General features: G+C 37.0%; 2 protein-coding genes, 1 non-coding gene and 1 pseudogene across 5 annotated transcripts; 1 reads left to right on the forward strand and 3 right to left on the reverse strand.

The window, feature by feature from the left end:
• Positions 1–7,073: 7,073 nt before the first annotated feature.
• LOC106396945 (glutamate receptor 3.1) lies at positions 7,074–11,410 on the reverse strand. The gene is made up of 5 exons (XM_013837455.3): positions 10,621–11,410; positions 8,686–10,303; positions 8,176–8,207; positions 7,704–8,098; positions 7,074–7,624 (listed from the first exon to the last, which is right to left on the reverse strand). The coding sequence occupies exons 1-5, from the start codon at positions 10,877–10,879 to the stop codon at positions 7,190–7,192; spliced, it is 2,739 nt and encodes a 912-aa protein (XP_013692909.1). The 5' UTR covers positions 10,880–11,410; the 3' UTR covers positions 7,074–7,189.
• Positions 11,411–11,771: 361 nt separating this feature from the next.
• Positions 11,772–15,351, reverse strand: LOC106394686 (annotated as a pseudogene).
• A 1,096-nt stretch (positions 15,352–16,447) lies between these two features.
• LOC106449363 (glutathione S-transferase T3-like) lies at positions 16,448–25,640 on the forward strand. 3 transcript variants are annotated; one of them, XM_048764483.1, is made up of 2 exons: positions 16,448–17,555; positions 18,904–25,640. In XM_048764483.1, the coding sequence occupies exon 2, from the start codon at positions 19,426–19,428 to the stop codon at positions 20,533–20,535; it is 1,110 nt and encodes a 369-aa protein (XP_048620440.1). In that variant the 5' UTR covers positions 16,448–17,555; positions 18,904–19,425; the 3' UTR covers positions 20,536–25,640. The 3 variants fall into 3 exon arrangements, with proteins under 3 accessions (XP_048620440.1, XP_048620441.1, XP_048620442.1); XM_048764484.1 differs by lacking the exon at positions 16,448–17,555 and adding an exon at positions 17,887–18,768; XM_048764485.1 differs by lacking the exon at positions 16,448–17,555 and adding an exon at positions 17,887–18,768 and having other exon boundaries at positions 18,904–19,216.
• Positions 25,641–26,343: 703 nt separating this feature from the next.
• LOC125590795 lies at positions 26,344–26,450 on the reverse strand. The gene has a single exon (XR_007326797.1). It is a non-coding gene; the product is annotated as a small nucleolar RNA R71 (small nucleolar RNA).
• Positions 26,451–27,029: the final 579 nt, after the last annotated feature.

A 27,029-nucleotide genomic window follows, 5' to 3' on the forward strand; every position in this document is an offset into this window, starting at 1 on the left:
AGGCCACTCCAAAGTACTCCTTTATGACATGGATTGCAATGAGAAATAGGATGCATACATGGGATAAAATGCAAGCTTGGAATGCATTGATAAACACTGAGTGTGTTCTTTGTCATGAAGTGCAAGAGACTTGTCAACATCTCTTTTTCAGCTGCCCATATTCGTTTTCTGTGTAGGAATGTCTAGTCAAAGGAATTCTAAAGGAGAGATTCACTGCAGTGTGGGATGATATAGTGGAGATAATATCTGGTTTGGCCTATCCAGCTACGGTGATGTTCCTCCTAAGATACTCTTTTCAAGCTGCTCTTCACAATATATGGTGGGAGAGAAATGCAAGGAGGCATGGAGAGGAGCCGACAGATGCGAGATTGTTGAGTAAACTTGTTGATAAAACTATTCGGCTCCAACTTTTGACAGTAAAAGCACAGGGCCATGAATATTTGGAGAAGGGGCTGAGAATTTGGTTTGGCACAAGACTTATTTCAGACCCACCATAAGGAGGAGATAGAATTATTTTTTCAATGGTTATGGAAAGGAGTATATAATCAAAAACAGATGCACTTGATTTAAATAAGTTTTTTTTCTTGCTTGAATAAATTTTACATTCATTCAAAAAAACAAAAGTTTCTCGGAATCTTGAAATTCCAAAGAACATTGCATATATTGCAAATATTAGTAACCGTCTACAAGAAACTAATTTTCAAGACATCATCAAGAGAAACAAAATGGTGAATGGTTTGGCTACTCAAACAAATGGTGAAAAGCGATTCTCTTCACTATTTCTTCTTTTGTTTTTTTCCCAATTTTTTTTTAGCTTTTTTTATATTTGATTTTTTACTGGTACCTAACCAGAGTGTGAATTTGGGAGAAAGGAACAAGGATCATGCATGCACAATGCCGATCAAGAAGAATATAACGCATGAAGCAAATATTTTAAAAAAACAGCCCTTTGGATAATTGAACCCACCACATGTAGAAAGTTACTAAGCTTTCAAACAACTATACTAAAGAAACACATCTGTCATCATTGTTCCAAAACTTATTATATCATTTGGCGCCTAAAGTTCTTGCTTCATAAGTTTTAGCTCAAGGTTGGCCATGTGCATGCATGAACAATGTGTGTTGAATGACATGACAAAGTTGTGTTTTTTTTCCTCCATGAGAAATTTGATTATGTTTTATTGTTATAGTTACTAGGCAAGGTACAAAAAAAAAGAGAACCATTACAAAATAAGATTTTACCTAAAAAAATCCTCGAGCTCGTTAAGAATGAGAAAAAAAAAAGTAAAGATAAAAAGAGAATGAAAAAGTTAAATAATCTATGTCTCGCGAAAATATATGAAGCTCTTTTAATTTCCATAAATTACACAATCATAATCTACTACTTAATTTAATTTTCATATTTTCAATAAATTTAATGCATTATAAATAAGAATTAGTGTTTCAAATTAATATTATTTTGAATATAAATTTTAAATTTTATTCGTAGAATAGACTACAAAAATTATTTTCTCACTTTTCATAATTTATTTAACTAATTTATATTTAATTTTATTAATCCATTTATGCTTGCAAAATAATAAATGTTAGTTTTTTCAGTCTTATGTTGATTATTGTTGTCATGTAGCATATTTATTATTAAATATGTACAGAGTAAAGTAAACTTTTGTCATCTATATATAATAGCAAACTTCTTTTTTTTTCCGCTGATGTCATTTCTTTTATACAAAAAAACTCAATTTAACAGTTGAGTATTTTCCTAATCTCTAATCTAATGGATACAATTTTATTTAGAAACCTGAATATGACATCATAGTTTCACCACTTAACCAAGAGACGTGTTCATTCGTTAAAGAGTTGCATATTTTCTGAAACTTAACATTGAACCCTTTCATTGAATATGTTTCATAACCGAAAAGTTGTATATTTCCGAAATCTTAGCCATTGAACCATTTCACAATAAGAACATTATAAAATTCAATCATTTAAGCAGAGACATGTTTATTCATTAAAGAGTTGTGTCTTTTCAAATAATTAACCATTGAACCCTCTCATTGAATCCTTTCAAAATTAACAAGTTCTATATGTTAACAAATTTAGAAAAAAAAATCTCTTTAAATAAAAAAATATATTGTATTTTCTGATTCGTCTTTTTATAGGAAAAAGTTATAATCCAATGCTTAGATATGTTTGATATAGGAGATATGAAATTTTTTTTCTTTAAATAACATATATCATCTAGAACAACTAATGCTCTGCATTTATACTCTCAAGCCCTCTCTTTTTCTGTCTTCCCAACAAAGTAATTGCTTAATTTATTTTTCGTGTGGAGTTTCTCACAATAAATCATCTTTCTAAATATAAAGGTGAAGTTTATATCTAATCATTAGTCTAACGGATACTGTTTTATTTAGATCATGGGTATGACATCATAAATTAACTTAAACAAAAGACTTGTTCATTACTTAAAAAGTTGTGTTGTTTTATATATAAACTTAACTATGGAAACTTTTCAATATAAAAATTTATATATTTTCAATAGCTTAACCATTTAACCCTTTCATAATAGAAACCATTTAAAATTTTATATATGAAATCTTTCTCCCTTTACTCACCATAATTGTTTTTTTATAATTTACTACATGTTGGCTATGGCTTTACTAATTAATTGATAATAAACTGTTTGTTGTGGGAATGTTATACAAATGTAGAGTTAGAGAAAGAAAATTACATCTTCATTCCATGAAGATTTATATATCTGGAAGTCTATCATATGTTTTAATATATTAAGATTTTGAATATATTTGAAAGTTTAACAATTCAATATTTTTTATTTTATAAGAGAAATAAGAGTTTACTTAATCATTTCTCTTTTAAGGGTATGTGGGATTTTATTTGGTTCTATTTCACTTTGTCACCATGTGTTATCTATATGATATATCAAATATTGGAAAACTAAAATCTGTATTAAATATTAATCCCAATAAAAAGAAAGACAGAACCAAAATAATAAGAAGAATTTTTGTATTTATATATCATCAAATACCAACTACAACTATTTTATATATTTTCCCTCCCAACATTACTTTTGTAACTTGGTATAGTTGTAACCGCTCCTAGACTCAAATTCGTATAATTGAGTTTTGAACATCTCTACCTCTGATATTGAAGGTTAGGGCTCATCAATAATTCCTGATTCAGAAAACTAGATTGTTGAGTGGAAAACTTTTAAGTTAATCCCACTATTTATATATTTAAACATTTCTAAACGCAAATTCTATTGGTTTAATTTTTAATGTTAATGTGTGTATTAGAAATTTTGTAAGTTAATCCCACTAATATTAAAATAGTAGTGTGGCCTTTTGAATCAAGTGGCTCCACTTATTATAACTATATTTCTACAATATAATTGATAGAAGCATAAAATTCCATTATTTATTTCATAGTATTTCAGTTGCTGCTACAACAATTAAGGGTGTTAATATTTTTTTTAAACCTGAATATAACATCATAGTTTCACTTAAACAAGAGACGTGTTCATCATTAAAGAGTTGCATCTTTTCTGCAACTTTACATTGAACCATTTAATTGAACATGCTTCATAACCGAAAGGTTGTATATTTTCAAAAGCTTAGCCATTGAACCATTTCACAACAAGAACCTTATAAAATTCAATCACTTAAGTAGAGACATTTTTATTCCTTAATGAGTTGTGTCTTTTCAAAAAATTAACCATTGAACCCTCTCATTGAATCCTTTCAAAATTAACAAGTTGAATATGTTAACATGTTAAAAAAAAATCTTTAAATAAAAAAAATATTGTATTTTCTGCTTACATCTTTTTTTATAGAAAATATTATACTCCAACGCCCAGATATGTATGATTAAATGATCTAGGGTATATAAAATTATCTTGCTTTAAGTGACATATATCATCTAGAACATAGTATTGGGTAACTCTTTGCTGAATCGTTTCCTTCTCAAACAACACAACCCATCTAGAATAACAAACATACATTTTCAGAATTTTATATATGAAAGATTTTTATAACATGAACTTGTGAAAATTTATAATTAGTTTTTTTTTATCTCTTATCATATCATTGTTCTTACTTCCATAAAAAAAATTTCATTGTTTTTCCTTCCATTCAATCTCTATCATTGTTCTTCTTTCCATTGAATCTATCTACTACTTCTCTGCACTTATACTCTCAAGCACAGTCATGCCTATGGTGTAGTGAAAAAGGCATTTGTCTTAGACCCCCAAATAATATATAAATTTTATGGCTCCTTCTCTCAGTAATTCATTTATAGTATAGTGGTTAAAGAGTCTTTGTAGGAGGGTGTCAACGTAAGTTCGAACCTCGGTCATAGTATCTACAGTTGTTTCCTCAACGATGGTTTTATATGATTTTTGATATGTTTTATTTTATAAAATTTCTGTATGTAGAATAAATGCTTTTAGTTTTTTTTTTTACCTTAGGCCTCCTAAAGTACTCGCACGGCACTGCTCTCAAGCCGTCTCATTTTCTCTCTTTTTCTATCTCCCCAACAAACTAATTTCTTAATTTATTTTTCGTGTGGAGCTTCTCACATTCAATCATCTTTCTAAATATAACGATGAAGTTTATATCTAATCTTTAGTCTAACGGATACTGTTTCATTTAATATCATGAGTCCGAAATCATAAATTCACTTAAACAAAAGACATGTTCTATGCTTAAAAAGTTGTGTTGTTTCATAAACTTAACTATTGAAACTTTTCATAATAAGAAGTTATATATTTTCAATAGCTTGACCATTAAACCACTTCTTAATAGAAACCATTTAAAAATTCATATATGGACTATTCCTCCCATCACTCACCATAGTTTTTTTATAATTTACTGCATGTTGGCTATGTCTTTACTAATTAATTAATAATTAACTGTTTGTTGGTGGTATGTTATACAAAAGTTGAGTTAGGGAAAGAAAATTACGTCTTCATTCTATGAAGATTTGTATATATTGTGAAGTCTAACATATTTTTTCATATAGTAAGATTTTGTATATATTCGGAAGTCTAGCAATTGAATCCCTTTAATTTTAGAAAAAAATAAGATTTTATTTAATCATTTATTCTTTAATAGGCTTTTGGGCTTTTATTTCGTTCTATTCACTTTGAGTCAACATGTGTTATTCATATGTATATATCAAATAATGAAAAGCTAAACTTTGTATTATATATTAATCCCAATATAAAGAAAGATGGAACCAAAATTATAAGAATTTTTGTATCGATATATGATCAAATATCAACTACAACTATTTTATATATTTTTTCCTCCCGACATTACTTTGGTAACTTGGTATAGTTATAACGCTCATAGACTCAAATTCATATAATTGAGTTTTGAACATCTCTGCCTCTGATATTGAAGGTTATGACTCATCAATAATTCCTGATTCAGAAAACTAGATTCTTGAGTGGAAAAATTTTAAGTTAATCCCACTATTTTTGTATTTAAACATTTTTAGATGCAGATTCTATTGGTTTAGTGTTTAAAATTAAAATGCAATCACCAACAATTGTAATGTTTCATTTAATCATTTTCAATTGTTCATCTAAACAACTATAATAGTTCGCTTAAGTGTTTTAAAAAATCACTTAAATCTCCAACAATCATTCCCATTTATGTGTAATTAGAGATTCAATTAACAAATAGCACATATATCAAACGCATGCATAAATTAAGATGTGGATATATAAAGATATTTATTCATGGTTTACATTTTCTTAATACTGGTATATTACTTTTTTAAAAATAATAATACTGATCTATTGATAAATAAAATTGTCTAAATAGACCCGAACATTTTATCTGAAACCCGAATAAACAAAACCGAATCAGACAAAAAAATCCACTCCAAGACATGATAATATAAACAAAAAATAATTGAAAACCATATATTAATTTTTTAAAATATGTAATATTCTAAAATAAGTAAATTACACAACAAACCGAATTATCAGAATATTTTTAGATATTTATAATAACATAGTCATAATAATTTGTTTAATATAATCTAAAAGCATGAATATATAAGACATGGATTATGTGTTCATGGAACATACATAAATAGAAATGCAGTTCTGCAAAAAAAAAACATACATTTTAATCTAGTAGAAGAAATTAAGATTGATAATTTTATTCTTTCATTTAGGACTTTTTACTATCCAAATTCGAATGATCTTACCTAATATCTGTTGTTGACAATGTTTCATTTGAATATCATTTAAGAATTTATAAGCATGTAAACTGTACACAGTTTTTTTCTTCGCCGTTTTAATAAATTTGTGAAAAAATTACAATGAGAAATTTATTGAGATAAAATATTTATAGATTTTCAAAGATCTATACGAAAGTCACAACTTTTAGATTTGAGATAGGTATTTTAAAATATTACATTTACAAAATATTATGAATAGACACATCATGACAAAATACACTTTATTATATTTGAAAAAAATACATAATTATAGAAGAGGCACTTATTGGAATATTTTAACAGTTTTTTTTAAAAAAAAATGTCTTTTATAATGAGAAGACACAACTTTTAAAACTAATAATTGTACAAATAAACTTATTGATTGGGATATTTTAATTATATTTTAGAACTTTTCCAATAGTTACATGTTGGAGAAACAAAACTAATCTCAGTTTTTATGAAAAGACACAACTCACTTATGAAGATATTATAACTACTTTTAGAAAGAAAAAAATCAAATTAATATCAGTATTTATATGAAAAGACACAATTTTTAATATTAAATGGGATTCCTATTATAAATAGATTGACCAACAACAACAAAACTTGTTGAAATTCAACTTACAAGTAATGAAACCAGTAAAGCTGATTAGTGGAGTGAGATCAGAATTATATCCCCTCATTTTCCATTCCCACCTGACCACTGAATCAATGTTTGAGTTTAGCCACAACACCTCTAAACCGAACCGGAAAAGCTTGTAATCCACTTCTGTCTTGCAACTTACAAGTAGTTCTGAAGTTAAAAGTTTATGCTTTAGCTTGGATGATTGGTAAATGTATTATTCTTTATCCAAATCTGCATCTATGACAAAATCCAATTTTGCTTACAAATGAGGTGTGTTAAAATGTACAGATGAACAAAGAACACGTTATGTTTATTTCATATTTGTCTAGATGAGATACTACTATTTGCATTCATAGAAAGACTGCTTCGTTTGCGCTTAAACCTTCTCTTGGATTCCTCTTCCTTTTCGTCAATATAAGCTAGAAAAGTCTGCAGCTTTTTCAAACGAGAACTCTCTGGTGAAGGTATATCCTTTTCTTCTTCTTCTGGCTTGTGTTTGAGGAAGTTGCGGACTACCTTGACAAAGTGGATAAAGAGAGCTACAAGACAAGCGATACCACAGACAAGGAACATCCCCCAGAAGCTATGCACGTTGAGCTGTTCGGAGTCACCTGACTGAGACCCGTGCGGGCTGCTGCAGTTAGATTTGGAAAGCCATCTGTCATGGATCCTCTGAAGCTCCCCAGTTTCAGATAGACCAAGAATTGCTGTTGACATGTCCACTGCTAAAGGGGAGTCTCTTGGGAATGCCTTTTAAACAGAGAAGCAAGATCAGATTATGTTCAAACATGCACAGTAAAGAAAGAAGAACGTCAGAAGATGGACTCACAAATCCCCAACCACATCTGGTGAACTCTTGACCTCTGATGGCAAACTTGCAGTAATCCGAGAGGAAGAGATCAACATAAGGACGTTCATCCACAATGGCAGAAACAGTACCATTCTGAAGCGCAGTAGCGTATTCTTGAGGAGAGCCGAGAGCCACAAGTCTTGATCTGGCGATGTTGAGCTCATCAATCATGTAGTTTTCAGCAAATGAACCAACCTGGAAGCCAATACGACCACTGCTGCTGATGAGTGTATCTACTCCTTTTATAGGTGAATTTAGCTGTTGCACTGTAAGCATCGATGTCAGACTCGCAGTGTAGCTTGATGTGATGATTAGAACCACAAAAAGCCATATCAGCAGCACCATGCGACCAAGAGTGCTCGTTGTATTCTCTCCTGATAGTTTGATTTCATAAAAGATGTTAGGAAAACTTCACACAGTAACTAAGCTTGAAGGGAGTTTTGAGACTTACTGTGAGAGAAAAACATGGTCGAGAATGTGAACCTGCATTGTAATAAAAGATTTAAAGCTTGCATTAGCTATAGCAATCTTCCATTGATGCAAACCAATGTTCACAATGGAAGATTGGTTAACAAATTATTGATTTACTAGGGGCCTAGTTGAGACCAAGCGTTAACAAATTATTGATTTATTTTATATATATTTTACATTTATATAATATATTCTAGTTTTTGGTTTTAATTATAAATTATTTTGATGAATTACTAAAATTAGATATACAAAACAAAAAACATACAAATTTGTGGATTTGTACTAACATTATTATTTCATTTAACAGATACTAATTTAAATTGATTTAAACTAATTTAAATAGTTTAAATCGACTTAAAATGGTTTAAAAGGATTTGAATAATATAAATTGAACTTCATCAAAATCGTTTCAATTAGGACTGATTTGCCGGGACTAGACCGATTTTTAGAACCATGATGTAGACAGTTAAGATGGCTCATGTGTACTAACCAGAGAATGGTAATGATTTGTCTCCTTGGAGGACCTCGAAACTCATCGTTTGTTCGGTGTTCAAGAATCCATATCACAGCTCCAACGACCATGAAAAAAGAAGCTGTTACAGCCCACATAGGAGGAGTGAAAGGGCGTAAGAAGGCCCAAGGATTTTCATTAAGTGCTGTGACAGGAGCAACCACGACAAGTCCTGACTCAATGTAAGGCTGAGTATAATCCACAATCCTTGTTCGTTTTGTGACAATGGCTATATCTCCTACAGCAGCATCGAAGCCAACTCCAATGGCGACCTTGTTGACAAGATCATTGTAGTTTGGATTCTGGAGACCGTCTCCAAAGAAGATGAACTCGTGAGGAACCGGATAAGAAAGCAGTTTCACCGCAGCTTCAAACACATCAATGCAATACCCTTGCACTTTGTGGTTGCTGCTTCCGTTGACTCTTGACACAAAGTCCTTGAAGCTTGCTCTATTCGGAACACCGATCCTCAACAGCTTCCCGTTGTTAGGAAAAACCCATCCACGAGGCGTAACCGATGTCCCTCCAGGCCAAGTTACAGAGTTCAGATGCTGGTTTGAGCTAGAACGGTTAGATGGTTTGTTATAAAATGATTCAGGTGGCACAGTAGAAAGACCAGAATGGTTAGACCAGTAACCTATTTGGCGAAAACCGCCATCGACCACATTGATAATATCATATGAAGGCTGTGCCATTGACCTGTCTCGATGAAACTGAACCGGACCTGTTAGACCAGACATCTTTGTACGCATAATGTAATCAAGAAGTTGTGGTCCTTCATCAAATCTGCTCAAGGCACTTAGATTCAACGCTTCGCCTTTGAGGTTGCTTAACTTTGCATCATGAGAGAAGGTTAGATTACCTCCAGCTTCCAGAAATGACTTCACAGCTTGTGCAATGATCCAGACAGTATCATAAGCATACAAACCATAGACATTCAACCCAATAGTCTTGTTCTTCTTCCACCGTGCCGCAAAGTCTCTTTTCTTTCTTGAATCAGGAGTGTGAAGACGCAGCGTTAGAACTCCATTGAGAGATTTAAGATCCAGAGGCAAATCTGAGTCCACTAGAGAAGACAGCCAAGTTGTAGCTATCCAAACATAGCCTTTCTCCATCATCCCAAGTCTCTCTGCTTCTTCAAAGATCATTTTCCCTGTATTTGGGAAAGTGTTCACAACGATTATCCGAGACTCCATTCCTCGGATCTTAGTCAGCTCCTCTATGATCTCAGCTGGACTAGTAATCACAACGTCCAGTGGAAGCACCGCCTTGTAAGAAATCTTACAACGCCTCTCTTCAAGCTCATCGCCTAAAGCGGTAACACCGTTTCTGCTGTTGTCATCATCGTTATATAACGCCACTACGTCTGACCAGCCGTAGTATGTGATCATCTCAGCAATGGCCCGCATCAGGAACAGATCGTTAGGTGCTGTTTGGACAAAGAAAGGGAACTGGAGTGGAGAGAGGGTAGGGTCAAGAGCCGTGAATGACAACATAGGAACAGTAAGCTCGTTAGCAAGATGAGACAGGACATGAGCCATGATTGATGTCTGTGGACCAATTATAGCCACTACATCAGTCTCCATGAACTGCAATGCTGCAACAACAATAGGATAACTGAAGTAAGTTTACCAGAAGCAATCAAGCAAATATGTGATGTGATGGACCAGATGCCCTTCTGGGCCGACGCTCTACTAAAGCCAAATATGTTCCAACCCTCGCTTACTATGATATTGTTCGTTTTGAACCTAAGCTCTCACAAATTTGTCTAAGTGGAATTAGAACATATATATATTGGATTTTTTTGGTCTAATATTCGATGTGAGACTTGGATATATATAAGTGGACTTGGTCTATTTATCCTGACAATATGGATACAGTGAAAACAAGATTTTGAGCTTTTTCAGTTCTAACCTCCCATGATGCTGAGGAAACCACTGCGTTGAGCATCAATGATCATAATACGGAGCTTTGATCCACCGAGGAAGCTAAGATCAGAGTTGACATCTTCCTCAGCAGCTTTGAAAGCAAGACTTGCAGTTTGGCCGTACATGGTGTTTAAACCGAATATAGCACCTACTTTAATAACACGAGGCCTAGACGTAGAAGCTCCCTCTGAAAGTAAACCAAGAAAAGCACCAAGAACTATGAAGCCCAACAGAACACAATTCATTGCTTGGTTCTTTAATACTGATCAACAAAAAACGAGAACTTGAGCTAAACCCCAAACAAGTTTTTCAGAGGGACAGAAGCAAAGCAAGTAGGTTTCAGTTTGAACAGTGAGAAAGGGAACTGAAAAAGTGTCACGAGAGGTTAAGACGGTGGAGATGAGTTAGAGGCAGAGATGATGCCAAACCCCAAAACTAAATAATGCTTTAAATAAACAAATAAAAAGAAAGATATCATGAGGGCGTTGAAAAATAAAAGCTAAGAATAATAATGGCTGAAAAGGGATATAGAGTTATATATTAAGACATGAGGAACAAGCAAGATAAAAGGAAATGACAAGAAAGGGGGAAAAGAAGAAGAAGAAGAAGAAGAAAGTTAAAGAGGCTTGTTCAATAAAAAAGTGAATATAAATAGTTGGAGATTTGAGAAAGGAACAAACTTTTCTTAGTGGGATTTGAAATTTTTGTATTACTAACAAACAGAATCTATGGAGGAGGCACAGCTTAGGATAAAACGTGGGAAATGACATGGCCAACAACAACAAGTGGTCACCGAAACGAAGATCTCCATTTTGGAATAAAGAAAGTGACAAAACACTGAAATTGTGAAAGTGGACCACTTTCTTTTCCAAATCCGAAAACACCTGAAGATGAGTAGAAGAACTTAAGAGTAGATGATTAAGAAAATGTTTTTTATTTTATTTTTCTTCTTAATACAAAATATTTTTATTTGATTATCTATCGGTAGATAATAGTATACTAGGCTTTTTTTTAGTTGGCATGATGATCTCATATTAAAAGGAGATAACTATAAGCAGCACTGTGAAACCTCATGATACAAAATGGGTGTTGTGAGTACCTAATTGAACAAACCAATGCACGATGAAAAGAATGAAATGATGAAGGATAAGAATTTTATTAGGACGAGACCACCACAAATGCAATGTTTGTATGGAATTTTATTAGGACGAGACCACCACAAATGCAATGTTTGTATGGAATATCCACTAAAACGCACTGCGATTAGTGAACTTAAAAGTATTCCACGAGTGACAAATCGACCAGAGACAAATGTATGGTCTATTGTGTGGGTGTACGCCTAAAAACACATTCAGTATCAAAACCAAAAAAAAAAAAAAACTATATCTGAACGATCCAAACTACAAAACTTGGTATCACAAATCTTCTAATACCTGCAGTGTTTTTTTAGCTCATGAGTTGGCTACTCTTTAGAAATCACTCAGCATTTTCCCTCCTCTTGAGAAATGGTGAATGTCCACCCTGGAAAATCTGAATCCTCAAACAGAGATGTTGGAACCGCTTTGTAGAAGGCTAATGGAACTTGTTTTACCCTCATCCGAATCTGCCATTTTTAAATATAGTATGTCCCCACAGTCAGTTTGTCTAATGGTACTTGGTTTCGCACCACTAATTACAACAAGGAGTTGATGCATAAGAGCCATAAAGCTACATTACCTCGTCTCCGAAGATGGTGGCATATGAACCAGAGCTGAAATCTTCTATTTTCATTTCGGTGGTTTTCGCTCTGACGGTTAGATCAGTTTCCAGCGATGAAACAAACCTACACAAGAAAACAGAGAGATATCAAGGAGATTACAAAATGTATGAAACAAAAGAACTTCATTCTTTTTGGATATTATGGTCTGGTGGAGTGAAATATACCTTGAGACTGGTGGGCAGTAATGGTGACGCAAAGTGTCAATCTCCCAAAGGGAACTCCCTGTTAACAAGTAATGAATATCATCAGTTCTCTTGTGAAGTTGTCTCACAAGGAAGCAAAACAACACCCTCGCTATCAGAACTTCAATTTTTGCATGAATCTAGAGAAATACAGTGCCACCAATAAGAAAGTACAAATCTAGAAATACACAGCAGCATAGATATTACTGTTGGATATGCTTCTACATCACTGGGAAAGTCAAAATACTTACTCATGGCACCAGTTTTCTTGAGATCACTTTCCTGGTTGTTGAAATAGTCAATACCAAGATTTTTGTTGGTCTTTGGTCGGCACTCATTGGGTTCGGTCAGCCTCTGAATTGGCTTCGTTGGCGGTTTCAACTGTTTCCTGCACAAAAATTACCATGCTTTTATAAACATGATTTTTGTTGCATTTTCAAGCACTCACGAAGGCTATACCTGATGCACAAGATGGTTGATTGTAGATTAGAGCCGTAATGACCAACGATCCCGAAGGAGGAACAGAAAGTGACAATCTGCTTAGTTTCTTTGCGAATGAAGCTGCCAGATATGCTGGAAGCAATAATGACCTAAGGCAAGCATCAAGAAGCTGCAGAAAGCGTTTCAGATATAGAGGGAACGATGACGGATTATAAATTAGTAATTCATTGATCACTTGGATTCGAAATACCTGAAGAAATCTTGCTCGGTGCTTAGCCACAAAGACCGAAGGGACCAGTAACGCATAATAGAGCTTTTCATAAAAGTTGGGATATTCCAAACCGTGTTCCGTCATGAGGATGAAAAGGCTGCTTAGAGCCATCACACTGACAACTCCCCCGATATCATATGACTTTTTTAGGAAGTCGCTGCAAGTTAACAAGTATTGTAAAAGATATATAAGCGATTATCAAAGGAAACAAATATACAAAACGATAAAAGCTTTGGTATATATGCTCACCATAACATTGCAGGATTAGACAGATGGGGAATGACTGTCTGGTGAATACTAGCAAGAACCTGATCATCATATTGTTAAGTTAACCAAATTCCAAAGAAAGGGTTAGTTGTGAAAGTAAAGCAGCTAACCTCCTTGTAAACGTCAAGGGGAAGTGGCAGTCTGAGAAATGAGATCCATGCTTTTGTGAACTTCAGCTTCATCCGCTTGGCAATTGTAGTCGGAGATATAAGCTACACAATAAAATAAGAAGCAAAAGTGAGCAATTGCATCGTAGGAAGCAAAACTATTCACGGATACAGTACGTTTTAGCAAATGGAAACTCACACTGCTGTCTTGATCTTTATTCTTTTTCTTCTTATCTTTCGGTTTCTCACTACTACTACTTTCATCTGATAATACACATGACCTTTATTAGTAAATCTTAAAAGAGATGGCGTCCTTTAAACCAAAATTTCAAGTGAAACAGTCACCTGAAACACTCCACATCTCGTGGTCGGACTTTTCAGCTTGTTTCTGAGGTGGTGGAATTCGAGATAAAACTTGATAGATCTTGCGAATAGAGAATTCGAGGCTACAATTCAAAAAAAAAGTTCCAAATAATCACCAACACAATAACAAAAAAAAAAAAAAAAAAAAAACAGCATAGTAATAGTCACACTCGAACAGTCTGGAAGAAACGAGCAGCAAATACAAGCTGTACAACGAAAGAATTGAAATTTTACTGAGACTAACCTGTCTTTTGATTCATTCTCAGTCTCACTATGTTCTATCACGGTTCTATCAGCTACAAAAGGCCAAAACCACATCAGAGATACACATAAAACTGAAAGAAATTTGTTGTCAATAAAGAAAGGACAAACAAGCGCACCAGACACAACTGATGATGCTTCAAGTGTTTTCACAAACTTCTCCATGCTGATTTATGTAAAATAGCTGTAGCACAAATCGATATTCAGAGTCAAATCCCAAATGAGCATACAAACAATAACATGAATACATGTAAAACAAAAAGGTTATCAAACAACATATTGAAGTACTTTGAGGTAAGCATATCCAAGAACACGTCAATATCAACTGCAGAGTGAATCTACAGAGAGACAATAGTAAAAGCTAGTATCAAAGCACTGCAAAATAATGAATGAGCCAAAGAACAGAATATTTTCATAAAATAAACTTACAATAGCATTAAGTATTCTGTGGAAGATGGAAGAGTGAAACCTTCCCGCATTCAGAAGCTTTACAAACTCCATTAATGTGCCCAAAACTATATCCTAAAAACAAACATCATCATCATCGTTAAGGCTACATGAAACGACGATGCAAAAACAGAGAGAAGACAGGAGAGTTACCCTTAGAGTGTCTTCTGACTGTTGAGAGACAAGAACATCGAGTAGAAGCTTCACGAACTCGTCAAACTTCGATCTTAGCCAAGCTTTGAATATGACTTCAGGGTCTTCATCTGTCTTCTTGTTTGAAGTATCATCGTCGTCTTCTTCGGAACGAGGTCGTTTCGTTGAAGAAGAAGAAGTCGAGGGAAGCTGGGAGAGAAGAGGAGTGAAGAAGGACTGGAGTGAGAGGAGGGATTCCACCACGAACTGCGGCGGAGATGAAGGAGAGAAGGAGAGGGAGGTTGTTGATGTGAGCTCGAGATGAGAGTAGGTCGCTGCCTAGTGACTTGAGCTCTTTCAAGGTGTAGTTCTGTTTCTTCTTCTGGTTCTTTGCGAGAATCGACGCCATTGTTGAGCTCTCTGGTTCGTAGCAGAGACAGAGGACAAGGGAGGGTTTAGCAGAGAGAGAGAGAGAGAGGCACAAGAAAAACCTAACGATGATGTTGTAGTTGAAAATAATACGACGGCGTGTTGAGCACTTTACGAAACAGAGAACTATATTATGGGCCCGTAACGAGAGATCTTCGGCAAGGCGCAAAGAATACCGTCAGGAATGGATTTCATAGGGCTACTCAGGGTGATGCAGTCTGGCGTGAATCTTCTAAAGACAAGTAAAATTGTCGGCTGTAATATCGTGTATGTAATATTTCTTATAATTTGTAATAGCATAATTAACCAGACAAAAAAAAAAATACTAGAAAACCGAACACGAATAAATTTAAATTTGAAAAACCCCGAAAACATAACTCAAATAGATATCCAAAAATCTATATTTTTTTAACGTCTCCAATGGTTATATCCAAATAGGAAGTAGTAAGTTTGATACAACAAGAGAAACATTTAAACGTTCAACCTTAAAATAAAAATTTACGAGCGAAAAATAAAATTTATCTGACCATCTTTAAGAACACTCTTTGTAATTTTTGTGCGATGCGATTTGATGATGACGACTCAATTTCGAACACCACTGCACCGAATTGTGAACACAAACCTCCTATTCATGGTTTCTTCACGGCATTCATTAGATCGTGAAGGTCATACCCAATGACCACCTTTTGATAACCCAGATCCTTCATACTTTGAAGAGCCCATTATAAACATCGAAGCTCCGTTGTTAACTTGCTCGGTGATAAGTAAGTTCATCCTAGCGTGATGTAGAAGAACATTACATGTAAAGTCTCTGATAACAAATACACCTCCACTATAAAGCTTCGCATTTTTCCAAGTTGAGTGGATGTTGGATTTCGCAAAACCAGAGATAGGAGGTTTCCATTTTTTGTTCTCTTCTAGCAGATCATTCCCAACGTCATCTCTCCCCTGATCCTTATTAAGCTTATTCCAAACACGAGCATCCTCAGACGCTTGTTGAACGTTAAGGTCTGGAAAATGAATTCTAAAGTTTATGTGAGAAAAGTAACGAGAGAGAAGAGATTGAGAGTTTTTGGAATTTTAATTCATGTTTTTAATATTGTTTTGATAAATGGAATTAAGAGAGCCTTCTCTCAGTAAGAGCAGCATTAACCGGGGATCTTAACCCCCGTTTTTAGTATTTTTTGATTTAATTAAAAAAAAAAATTACCTAATTAAACAAGGGACGTCCCTTGTTTTAGGGACATAGCATACGTATCTTGTGGGACGCGTGTCAAAACCTCGCGTTTCTTTCTCTCTCTCGAAGCGGTTCGTTTCTCTCTTCTCCCGTGACTCCTCGACGACTCCGTCTTCCATCGATGATCTCTCGTGGACCATGGCTTCTCCTCGACGATTCGATCGGTGAGATCTCTTCGAGGCAATCATCTGGCGTCTGTGTCGGTTTAATCGCCGTCTCTGTCTCTCTCCTCGACATGCAAGAGTCTCTCTCTGTCTCCTCGACGACTCCGCGGCTCTCTTATTCTCCTCGGCGACTCCGCGACTCTGTGACTCCGTCGCTCTCCTCGATGGCTCACCTCGTCAAAGAATCTCTCTTCGAGGCAATCATCCGGCGTCTGTCTCGGTGGAATCGCCGTCTCCGTCTCTCTCCTCGACAACTCCGAGTCTCTCTCTGTCCCCTCGACGACTCCGCCTCTCTCTTATTCTCCTCGGCGACGCCGTGACTCTGTGACTCTCTCGCTCTCCTCTCCGGCCCGTAGGTCTCCTCGAGGAAATCAAATCTCACGGTAAAGCTTTAGGCCTTTTAGATGTTGAGTTAACAAATGTTTTATGTGTCATGTCTGAGATGAAGCTTGATGCCTTTTGATAGTGATCAGATTAGTTCCGATGAGGTGCTTAGTTGGGTGATGTTATCTCTGGTATGTCCTTGGTAGAGTTCGATCATTTTGATACTGATCAGATTAGTTTAGATGTTGAGTTGAGTGATGTTTTATCTTTTATATCTGCGGTAAAGCTTGATGCTTGTTCTCTGCCAATGTCTAGTGTAAACCTTTATGCTTTTGATGGTGATCTGATTAGATTAGAGGGAAATGCTTGAATCTATAGTGATAATCTTGCTCGCGTCTGAATCTTTCATGTGCTGATTTTGTCTCTTGTATTTTCTTGTGAGATGAACGGATCAAGAGAGATGTGAAGGTCTCTTTATATGGACGGTTCAAGTCATATGAATCTTGTTCAAAGGAGAGGACTACAACTGCAATACAGGTACAGCTTCTACCTTCGATCTTCTAGATGTTGATTGTCTGAATTGATTGTAAAACTGAGCCGGTTTATAAATAAATTGATTCTGATTTAATGAGGTAGCTAAATGAATTGATTGTGCATCTGATATGGTTAGATAGGATAAGTTTATTTTAAAAAAAAAGTTAATGAGTTAGCTAAATGTCAACTCGAATTGGTTGTGGGTTGTGATGAATGTGTTCCTTTAATCTATCTCTCTGTTCTGGCTTCCTTTAATCCATCTCTCTTCTGTCACCTCTTCTCTTCCATCTATTAAAGACATCTTCCTCTTCTCTAGTTTTTCATCTTTCTTTCGATTCATTCTTCTTCTTGCCTTTTCCTCGGTATGGATTATGATCCATATAAAACACAGACATCAAATTTTGTTGACCTTCTCAATAGTCAACAAGACGTTGTGTTTGGTTTAGGGGAAGATAGTGTCCGTGTTTCTTCATCACAGGTTCCTCACTTTGGTGAGATTCCTGTAGAGCGTAAAGAAAGAAGAACCTGGACGCCTACAGACGATCAAGTGCTCATATCCTCTTGGTTAAACACAAGTAAAGATCCGGTGGTAGGGAACGAGCAACGATCCGGAGCTTTTTGGCAGAGAATTGCCGCGTACTTCGCAGCATCACCAAAGATTGCAGTTAGTGAAAGAAGGGAGGCCGGTCACTGCAAGCAACGTTGGCACAAGATCAATGATCTTGTAGGGAAGTTCTGTGGCGCGTTCGAAGCTGCAAGCAGAGAGAGAACCAGCGGGCAAAACGATAACGACGTTCTCAAGCTAGCGCATGAGATCTTCTTCAACAATCACAACAAGAAGTTCACTCTAGAACATGCGTGGAAGGAGCTTCGAAACGATCAGAAATGGTGTGACCTGTCAACTTCTAAAACGGAGAGTGGCTGTAAAAAGAGGAAGCTCGACGACAGCGCACAATCAGCAACCTCTCACGCCTCTGAATCCATGACTGATCGTCTCCCGGGTGTTAAGTCAGCTAAGGCCAATGGTAAGAAGAGAAAGGCAGAGGAAAGGTTGTCTGAGTTTGTGGGTATGTGGAGCATCAAGGAGGATATGGCTATCAAGGAAAGGCTGTCGAAGATGAAGCTCCTTGATAGGCTACTTGCAAAAGTTGAGCCGCTTGATGAGTATGAAGAAACCTTGAAACAGAAACTCATCAATGAGTTGGTCTCTAATTAGGTGAAGATAGTGTTGTAATTTAGTTCAAATCTATTTAGTCTAAGTCTTATTAGTCTAAATCTAAGTTGTTTATATAAATGCTTAATGTTCTTATGGCTTATATAAATGCTTAATGTTCTTGTCTTGGTTTTACAGGAGTCAGTCACAGGATGTGGAGTGGAGTCACGGGAAGTGAATGAGTGGAGTCACGGGAGTGTGTTTTACCCTCTTGTAGTAGGGTCTGTCTTGCATCGCCTCTGTCTTCTAGTAGTCACAGGAGTGTGTTTTACACTCTTGTAGTAGGGTCTGACTTGTAGTAGGGTCTGTCTTGTAGTAGTCACGGGAGTGTGTTTTTACGTTTGATTTTTGTATTGTAGTAGTCACGGGATTGTAGTAATTACAAGGATGTATGTCACTAAATTTTATAAGTCACCTTCTCTATATAATTGTCATCACTTTCTCTTTGTTATCTCATCATCTCTTCTTCCCTTCTCTAGTTGTCTTCTTCACTTCTCAAGCTCCCGTAAACAATATTGATCACTGCCTCTTGGTGATCCTATATAATTGTGATCACAAGTCTTTTTTATAACTACTCTCATCTTATCTCCTTCTCTTTATTTTTTTCACCTTTTTAAAACACAAAATTTCTACATAAAATTTTACGTTTCATACAAGTCAATGGCATCTGGTTCTCATAACCCTTTTGAGGGATCAGATGATGATACTTGTGATGAATATTTTGATCAAACTTTCGATCAATATTTCGATCAAACTTTCGAGAATTTTACCATTGATAATGTTAATCAAGAAGAAGAGAGGAAAAAAAGGAAGAAACGCGTCTATATCGAAAGAAATCGTGAAGAAGGCGATTTACGGTTATGGAAAGATTATTTCTGTAACACTCCTACATATCCTCAAAATCTATTCCGACGACGTTTTAGAATGAACAAGCCATTGTTCATGCACATTGTTGACCGACTCTCCAACGAAGTTCACTTCTTTCGCCAAAAGAAAGATAGTCTTGGAAGGCTTAGTCTCTCACCACTCCAAAAGTGTTCAGCAGCCATTCGTCTCTTGGCATACTGTAGTGCGGCTGATACGGTCGACGAATACCTCCGGCTCGGTGAAACTACAGCTCGGTCTTGTTTGGAGCATTTTGTGGAAGGAATAATTAATTTGTTCGGCGATGAGTACCTAAGAAGACCAACACCGGCTGATCTTCAACGTCTACTTGATATTGGAGAGCATCGTGGATTCCCCGGGATGATAGGAAGCATCGATTGTATGCATTGGGAGTGGAAGAATTGTCCCACCGCTTGGAAAGGGCAATATTCTCGTGGTTCGGGTAAACCAACAATTGTTTTAGAGGCGGTTGCTTCGTATGATCTCTGGATATGGCATGCGTTTTTTGGACCTCCAGGTACTTTAAATGATATCAATGTTCTTGATCGCTCACCTGTTTTTGATGACATAATAAATGGTCAAGCTCCGCAAGTCACTTACTATGTCAGTGGAAGAGAGTATAATTTGGCTTATTATCTCACCGATGGTATTTATCCGAAATGGGCAACTTTTATCCAATCTATTCCGATGCCACAAGGACCGAAAGCGGTTTTATTTGCTCAACGTCAAGAAGCTGTCCGCAAAGATGTCGAGCGCGCTTTTGGAGTCTTGCAAGCTCGCTTCGCCATAGTTAAAAATCCGGCACTTTTTTGGGATAAAGTCAAAATTGGAAAGATTATGAGAGCTTGTATCATACTCCACAATATGATAGTAGAAGACGAATGAGATGGCTATACTCTATTTGATGTTTCAGAGTTCCAACAAGGAGAAGACACCGGAAGTTCACATGTCGATCTCACGTATTCTACAGATATCCCTACAAATATCGCCAATATGATGGGTGTTCGAACTAGAATTCGGGATAGACAAATGCATCAGCAACTGAAAGCGGATTTGGTTGAACACATATGGCGTAAATTTGGACTTGATGAAGACAACAACTGAGCTTCAATTTTTTTTTTTATATTCTCGTTTAACGTAGTAATCTTTGTTTGTATGTTTTTTTTTAAGTTCTATGTTTTAAATGTAATTTAATTAATAAATAAAAATTTCATTTATAAAAATTTTTAATTTTTTAAAAAATAAGAACCTCTAAATAAGAGACTCCCATTGGAGGCCCAAAATTTTAAACGTTTCTTAATGAGTTTCTTATTTACTTTTAATTAGTTAAATAATGATTAAGAAACCCATATGAGTATATGGGTTGATCATGCTCTAAGTAGCATGAGTTAATAATAAAACGACAACGTACTAATGAAGAAGAGATTGAGAGTTTTTGAAATTTTAATTCATGTTTTTAATATTGTTTTTGATAAATGGAACTAAGAGAGCCTTCTCCCGGTAAGTAGCATGAGTTAATAATAAAACGACAACGTACTAATGAACCTATTATTATTATGTAAGACTCTCTCTCACAAAGATTCACCGGCTCCTCCTTCTTTCCTTGGCCACTTTGGTCATCTCCACCTATCTTCACCATTCTCTGGCTCTCCTCTGTCTCAGCTAGCATGGACCTATCAATACTCCCCCGTAGAAGACCCACCTTGTCCTCAAGGTGGTATGAGCTGAGACTCTCCCATTGACCACTACAATAGGCTCACCTTGATAAGGGCTATAAGGATATGCTCCTACAACCTCTATCACTGTGTGTCCCTCTTCATTGTTTCTAAAAAAACCCTCTGCAAACACTCAACAAGACTCCAACCAGTATCCTTCTCCCAACTTCTACCAATCCCCATTCTTGCTCTTCGTTTATGTTTCCATTTCTCGCGAGCGAGATACTATCAACCCTCCATAACAGCTCTGCTACATTCTTCCGCTTTGGAAATCTTGTGTCCATGGTTCATAGCTTAACTCCATTAGTAATACCGGAAAAAAAAATCAGATGTTTCCCCCTGTGTAAAATTTCCCGTGCGTGAGACAGCTTCAGCATTGGTCATACTATAAGCACCTATGTCACTCTCTCCATGGCGTGCAAGATTAACGCCTCGCAAAGTCACCCACTCGTGTTGATGACTTAAAGATAAGGTGGGCTTCTTTCAGTTTATGTGTTAGTCTCTCCAAGTTTCGAGAGCCATTTGTATCCCAGTACCATCTGAAAATTTGATCTACTTCCTCCTAAAACGATAAAGTCCTCTTCAATGTCTATTCCTTGTAAGTTCATCTTGACTCCTAAAAATGTATTGCTGCTCTGAATCACCAAACCACAGCCTAACACAACCCGGAGTGTATGCTCTTATCAGTTGGTAACTCAAAACGTTCCACCAGCTCTGCTGAGATGAAGTTGCTCGTAGTGCCCGAGTCGATCAGTACCGCCACTACTCTACCGTCTATGGTACCCACCACGAAGAACCTTTTGTAGCAGTCTTCCTTGATCATGATGTACGGTGTTCGAGTTTGATTTGCTTCAGCCCCCGTGATCTGAACCAGACTGCCACTTAGGTCTCTCTTCATTGTGGAATGTAACCAAGCTCAAAAACGATTCTTGAAAACAAGGAAAAGGTGTTGCACATGCAGATCCCCACTGTCCTGAAGACCACCTTGCTGCTCTCACCACAAGGACAAGTTCATTCCATCTTTGAGTGTGCTTGGTTGAAGTTGCTTCACTTCTTTCTGTAAAAGGATGCTCAAAACCACTCATGAAGACCTCGATCAAAAAAAAAACCCGGCAAGAATACAGACTTCTGAACCTGTTCTTCAAAGCTTCTTTGGTATTCCATAACTGACACTTCTTGATAAATTTATGAGTAACATTGGAACCAATACCTACTCTATCATTGTATCGGCTGTCCCTGTTCACGATTGTTTCCTCATGCTCCACTCGACCTATTTTCCTTGTAGTTACATATTTTCCTTCAATATGCAGCTTAACACCATCCACTTTAATTTCGTGTAAAATCATCTTCTTGAACTCTTCTCAATTCCTAAGAACTTTTATTTCCCACGACTCTTTGATGTTTTCTCCAATGGTTCCTTGTAAGCTTTCATAAGCTACTTGAAGCATCTCCTCTTCGAGAATGTGATTCTCTACGCAATTCTTCCTGAAATTATTGAGCAATACCTCCATTTCCGTCCTCGAGACACTCACAATCTTGAATCGTCACTTCAGTGTTCATATCAGCAACTCGAGTTAGCACTCCACTCAGATTGTCACCAAGCAACACTGTTCCCTTCAACTAACCATCCCATAATCTACTTGTACTTCCCTGGTACTGAGGCAAAGTACCGTACAGCTGTGTTGGTGCCATGGCAAAACCATCTAGTCTCGTTTTTTCCTTATCTGAAAACGCAGCAAACCTTAAATGTGTTCCTCTGAGCTTAGTTGCTCCCCTTTGATTTATGAATAACATTGTTCTTCGACTGTGACTACTCATCGCCACTATAAAGTGGTTCTCGAGAAGCTCCTAGACATAAACATGTCTTCTCCAGTCTCATACTGCGAACCCTCTAACGTACCTTGAAGAACTTCTTCTCAACTGATTGTCTACCACGAACATGCTCTTTGCATACGTTATGGAACCTCTCAGAATGTAGGAGAGGATATTTTATCCCCTCCAGTGTGGGATCGCTTCATGTCTCACCCCTCTTCAGTATCACCTCATTAGCAATCAATCTCACGGGCTTGGTTCTGTGTCACGTTTGAATTAAGAAGCTCGGTTCAGGAACACCACCGTACGCAACTACCTCCTCGATTGTATCCGCTACACCCTTTCCTATCGGACGAATAGAGATTGGTTCTTGCGCGCAGGCTCTCTCTTCGCTACACGACAAGAAGGTAAAACCGGTGTCATCACCTTACCAACACCCTTCAAGTCATGAGTTGGTCACACGCTCCCCACATGTTTGATGAAATTCCTCAGTGGTTGTGTTCTTGCTAGGTTTGATTCCACCCCAACGAGCGTTGGTGTAATGCAGATTTGTGTTCTTGTTCCCTCCGTGAGCCCAGTTCCGGTTGAGACTCGCTGGAACAAGTACGACCCACTATCGCCAAGATGACCCATGCGACTCTTAGCCAGATCCGGTGCCCTCGTCGTCGTGTCTGATGTCTTCACTCCTTCACGTTGAGGATCTTCTGAATCGAGACTTTTCTGATTCTGATTCGCCTGAAATCGACTCAAAGCTCCGTAAGTGTGAGTCAACATCCCTTATAACTTTCACATCTCAGGAAGTATCTCCATGTAAGCCTATGTTTCTCGTTCTAGAGGATTCGAGTGCTCTGATATCTTTGTTAAGGTTTGGAAAATGGATTCTAGGGTTTATGTGAGAAAAGTAACAAGAGAGAAGCGATTGAGAGCTATTGGAATTTATAATTCTTGTTTTTAATAAATCAAACTAAGGGAACCTTCTCCCAATAAGTAGCATAAGTTAATAATAAAACGATAACTTACTAATGAACCTATTATTATTGTATAAGACTCTATCTCACAAGGAGTCACTGAATCCTCCTTCTTTCCTTGGCCACTTTGGTTATCTCCATCTATCTTCACCATTCTCTGACTCTCCTCTGTCTAGCATGGTCCTATCATTGAATTAGGATGTCTAGAGAGGTGGGCGTCAACATCAAGATTGAGTTTCTATTTTTCCAAATGGTCCAGAGAATCCAAGGGATCTCCTGTCTCTGAGCCAATGGGATTGATTCCTCACACATCAACTAGAGGTGGAGAGATAACAGTTCCACTAATTGAGAACTAGTGTGATGTGGGATATTTTGAAAACCCGCACGGGACCAAACATCAAGCGCAATAGGAAAGTTGAAAAGGACATGGACAATGGATTCTGAACTTGTCAAGCAGAGTTTGCGGCCCATGTCCAGGTTCATCCAACGAGTGTATAACCTTTTTGCTATAGTTAACTGATATCTTGCATATTCACATTGTTTTATCCATTTATTAATGTGCATTTTCATCATATAGATTAGGATTTAGTCATGTCTAAGTTGCATTTTGCATAAATATGTCTCTATTAGGTATTGGAGTACCACTTGGAGTTCCTGGAGACATTTGGGTACATTTGGAGCTCAAGGGAGGTGATTAGAGTGATCTTTGGACGAGCACTGCCTGGAGCGACTTCCCGGAGCGACTACATGAAGTCGCTGTGACACATATCCCGGAGCGACCTTGCCAGAGCGACGTAGAGAGGTCGCTCGCGTTTCTATCGCGAGACACCCCTCCCAGAGCGACTTGCCAGAGCGACGTTCCAAGGTCGCTCGCGTTTCCATGGCGAGACGACACCCAACGAGGCCCAGAGCGACGTCTTCAGAGCGACACAGCCAGGTCGCTCGCGAGGAGACGACCCGGGAGCGATGTCTTCAGAGCTACACAGCCAGGTCGCTCGCGAAGAAACGACCCGGGAGCGACCTCTCGCAGCGACGTGCCGAGGTCGCTCCGCATCAATTTGTTTGGCGAATTCATGATTTCTCAAGGGCCTTTTGGTCATTTCATTATGCACGTTTTTACTTCTGAAAACCTATGTTTTAAGGATTTTTGTAAGCCACCAGAAAACAATCTCTTTTCCAGAGAAGAACTAGTGAAAACTTCTTTTGATTCAGATTTCATTGCTTTGATCTTGTGTTCTAGTTGATTTCTTGTCTATTTCTCTACATGCTTAATCTGAAATCCAATATGGGTTTAAGAGGAATCATGGAGATTAGTGAGTAATCACTTTTTGAATTCATGGGCTAGAGAGATTAAAGGTGATTAGGTTCGTTCTAGGATGTTTTAGTGTAGATCATTTTTGTTCCTTGCTAGTAGAGTATTAATAATGCATCTTCTGAGTTGGCCACTCAAAAGTTGATATTTAGGCATTTCCCACCCACAAGGTGTTTGATGAAATGCCTGAGACAACTCTCCTAAGCTTTTAACATACTTTACCAAAAACATTTGTTTTTAAAGGTGTTAAGATAGCCAATAGACTTGTTAGTAATGACTGCTTTCATATTATTCAACCAAAGACATTTAATGTTTGAGATATGTTAGTAAATGAACATTCATCTAGACATAGAGTTTGTTTAAGATTGTGTCTAAGCTTAAGGTTGATAGTTTGATTGATCGTCTGCCATCCTTAGTTCGAAACTTGATCACCCAAGGTCTAATCCCTATGCCCATGAGTTATCTTTTCCCTTAGTCAAGAAAGTATCATTCTGTAATTGCTTTCTAGTATTAGTAGTAGTTTAAAACCCCTTTAAATCATCGGTTGCACTTAGATTAAGTAAGTACTTGCATTCTCGGTGCTTTGATATCCCTCAGAACTGGTTCGACAATCACTATACTATAACATTTGTCTTAGGAGCTTCAAAACTCTTAACATCAAATTGGCACCCATTTGATCACTTGGACAGGTTTAACAGCTACTGTGGGTTGTCAAAAACCAATGGTGTGTCCGAAGATGCCTTAAAGCTCAAGCTATTCCCTTTCTCTTTGGGGGGGGGATAAGGCACGTCAGTGGGAGAAGTCTCTACCCAGCGACTCTATCACTACTTGGGATGAGTGCAAGAGAGTATTCTTGGAGAAATTCTTCTCATCCTCAAGAACTGCTAAGCTGAGAAATGAGATCTCCAGTTTCCAACAGAAGAACTTGGAAGGATTCAGTGAAGCCTGGGAGAGATTCAAGGGCTACCAAGCTCAATGCCCACACCATGGTTTCTCTAAGGAGAGCTTGCTGAGCACATTCTACCGTGGTGCTCTTCCTAAGTACAGAGCCAGACTGGATACAACTAGCAATGGGTTTTTCTTGGGGAGAACTGAGGAAGATGCAGAGGAGCTGGTTGACAACATGGTAAAGAGTGATGCAGTCTACAGTGGAGACCACGACAAAAGCAGTCGAACAGATGATAAGCAGACGAGGAAGGAGTTGAAAGCTCTACAGGATAAGATAGACATCCTTCTTGCTGATAAAGCCACACAAGAGCAGCCGCACTTTGTTGGTAACCCAAGCCAAGAGACACCACCTGTTGTCCATGAGGTTGAGGGTTTGGAAGGTCAGGAAGAGCTGTGTTTCATCAACAACAATGGTAGCTGGTACAAAAAAGAGCCCAACTTTCAGTACAACAACTACCAACAGAAATCCTATCCCAACAACCAACAGAGTGGTTATCCGCCTCGAAACAACCAGCAAGGCAGCTATCAACCTCAGCAAAACCCCTCATCTGGTTCCTCTGCTCCTCAAGAGAGCAGCACTGACACCCTGCTGAAACAAGTCTTGGAGTCTCAGACTAGAAGTGA

This window comes from Brassica napus, chromosome C7 (genome assembly GCF_020379485.1).
Source record: "Brassica napus cultivar Da-Ae chromosome C7, Da-Ae, whole genome shotgun sequence".
NCBI lineage: Eukaryota > Viridiplantae > Streptophyta > Magnoliopsida > Brassicales > Brassicaceae > Brassica > Brassica napus.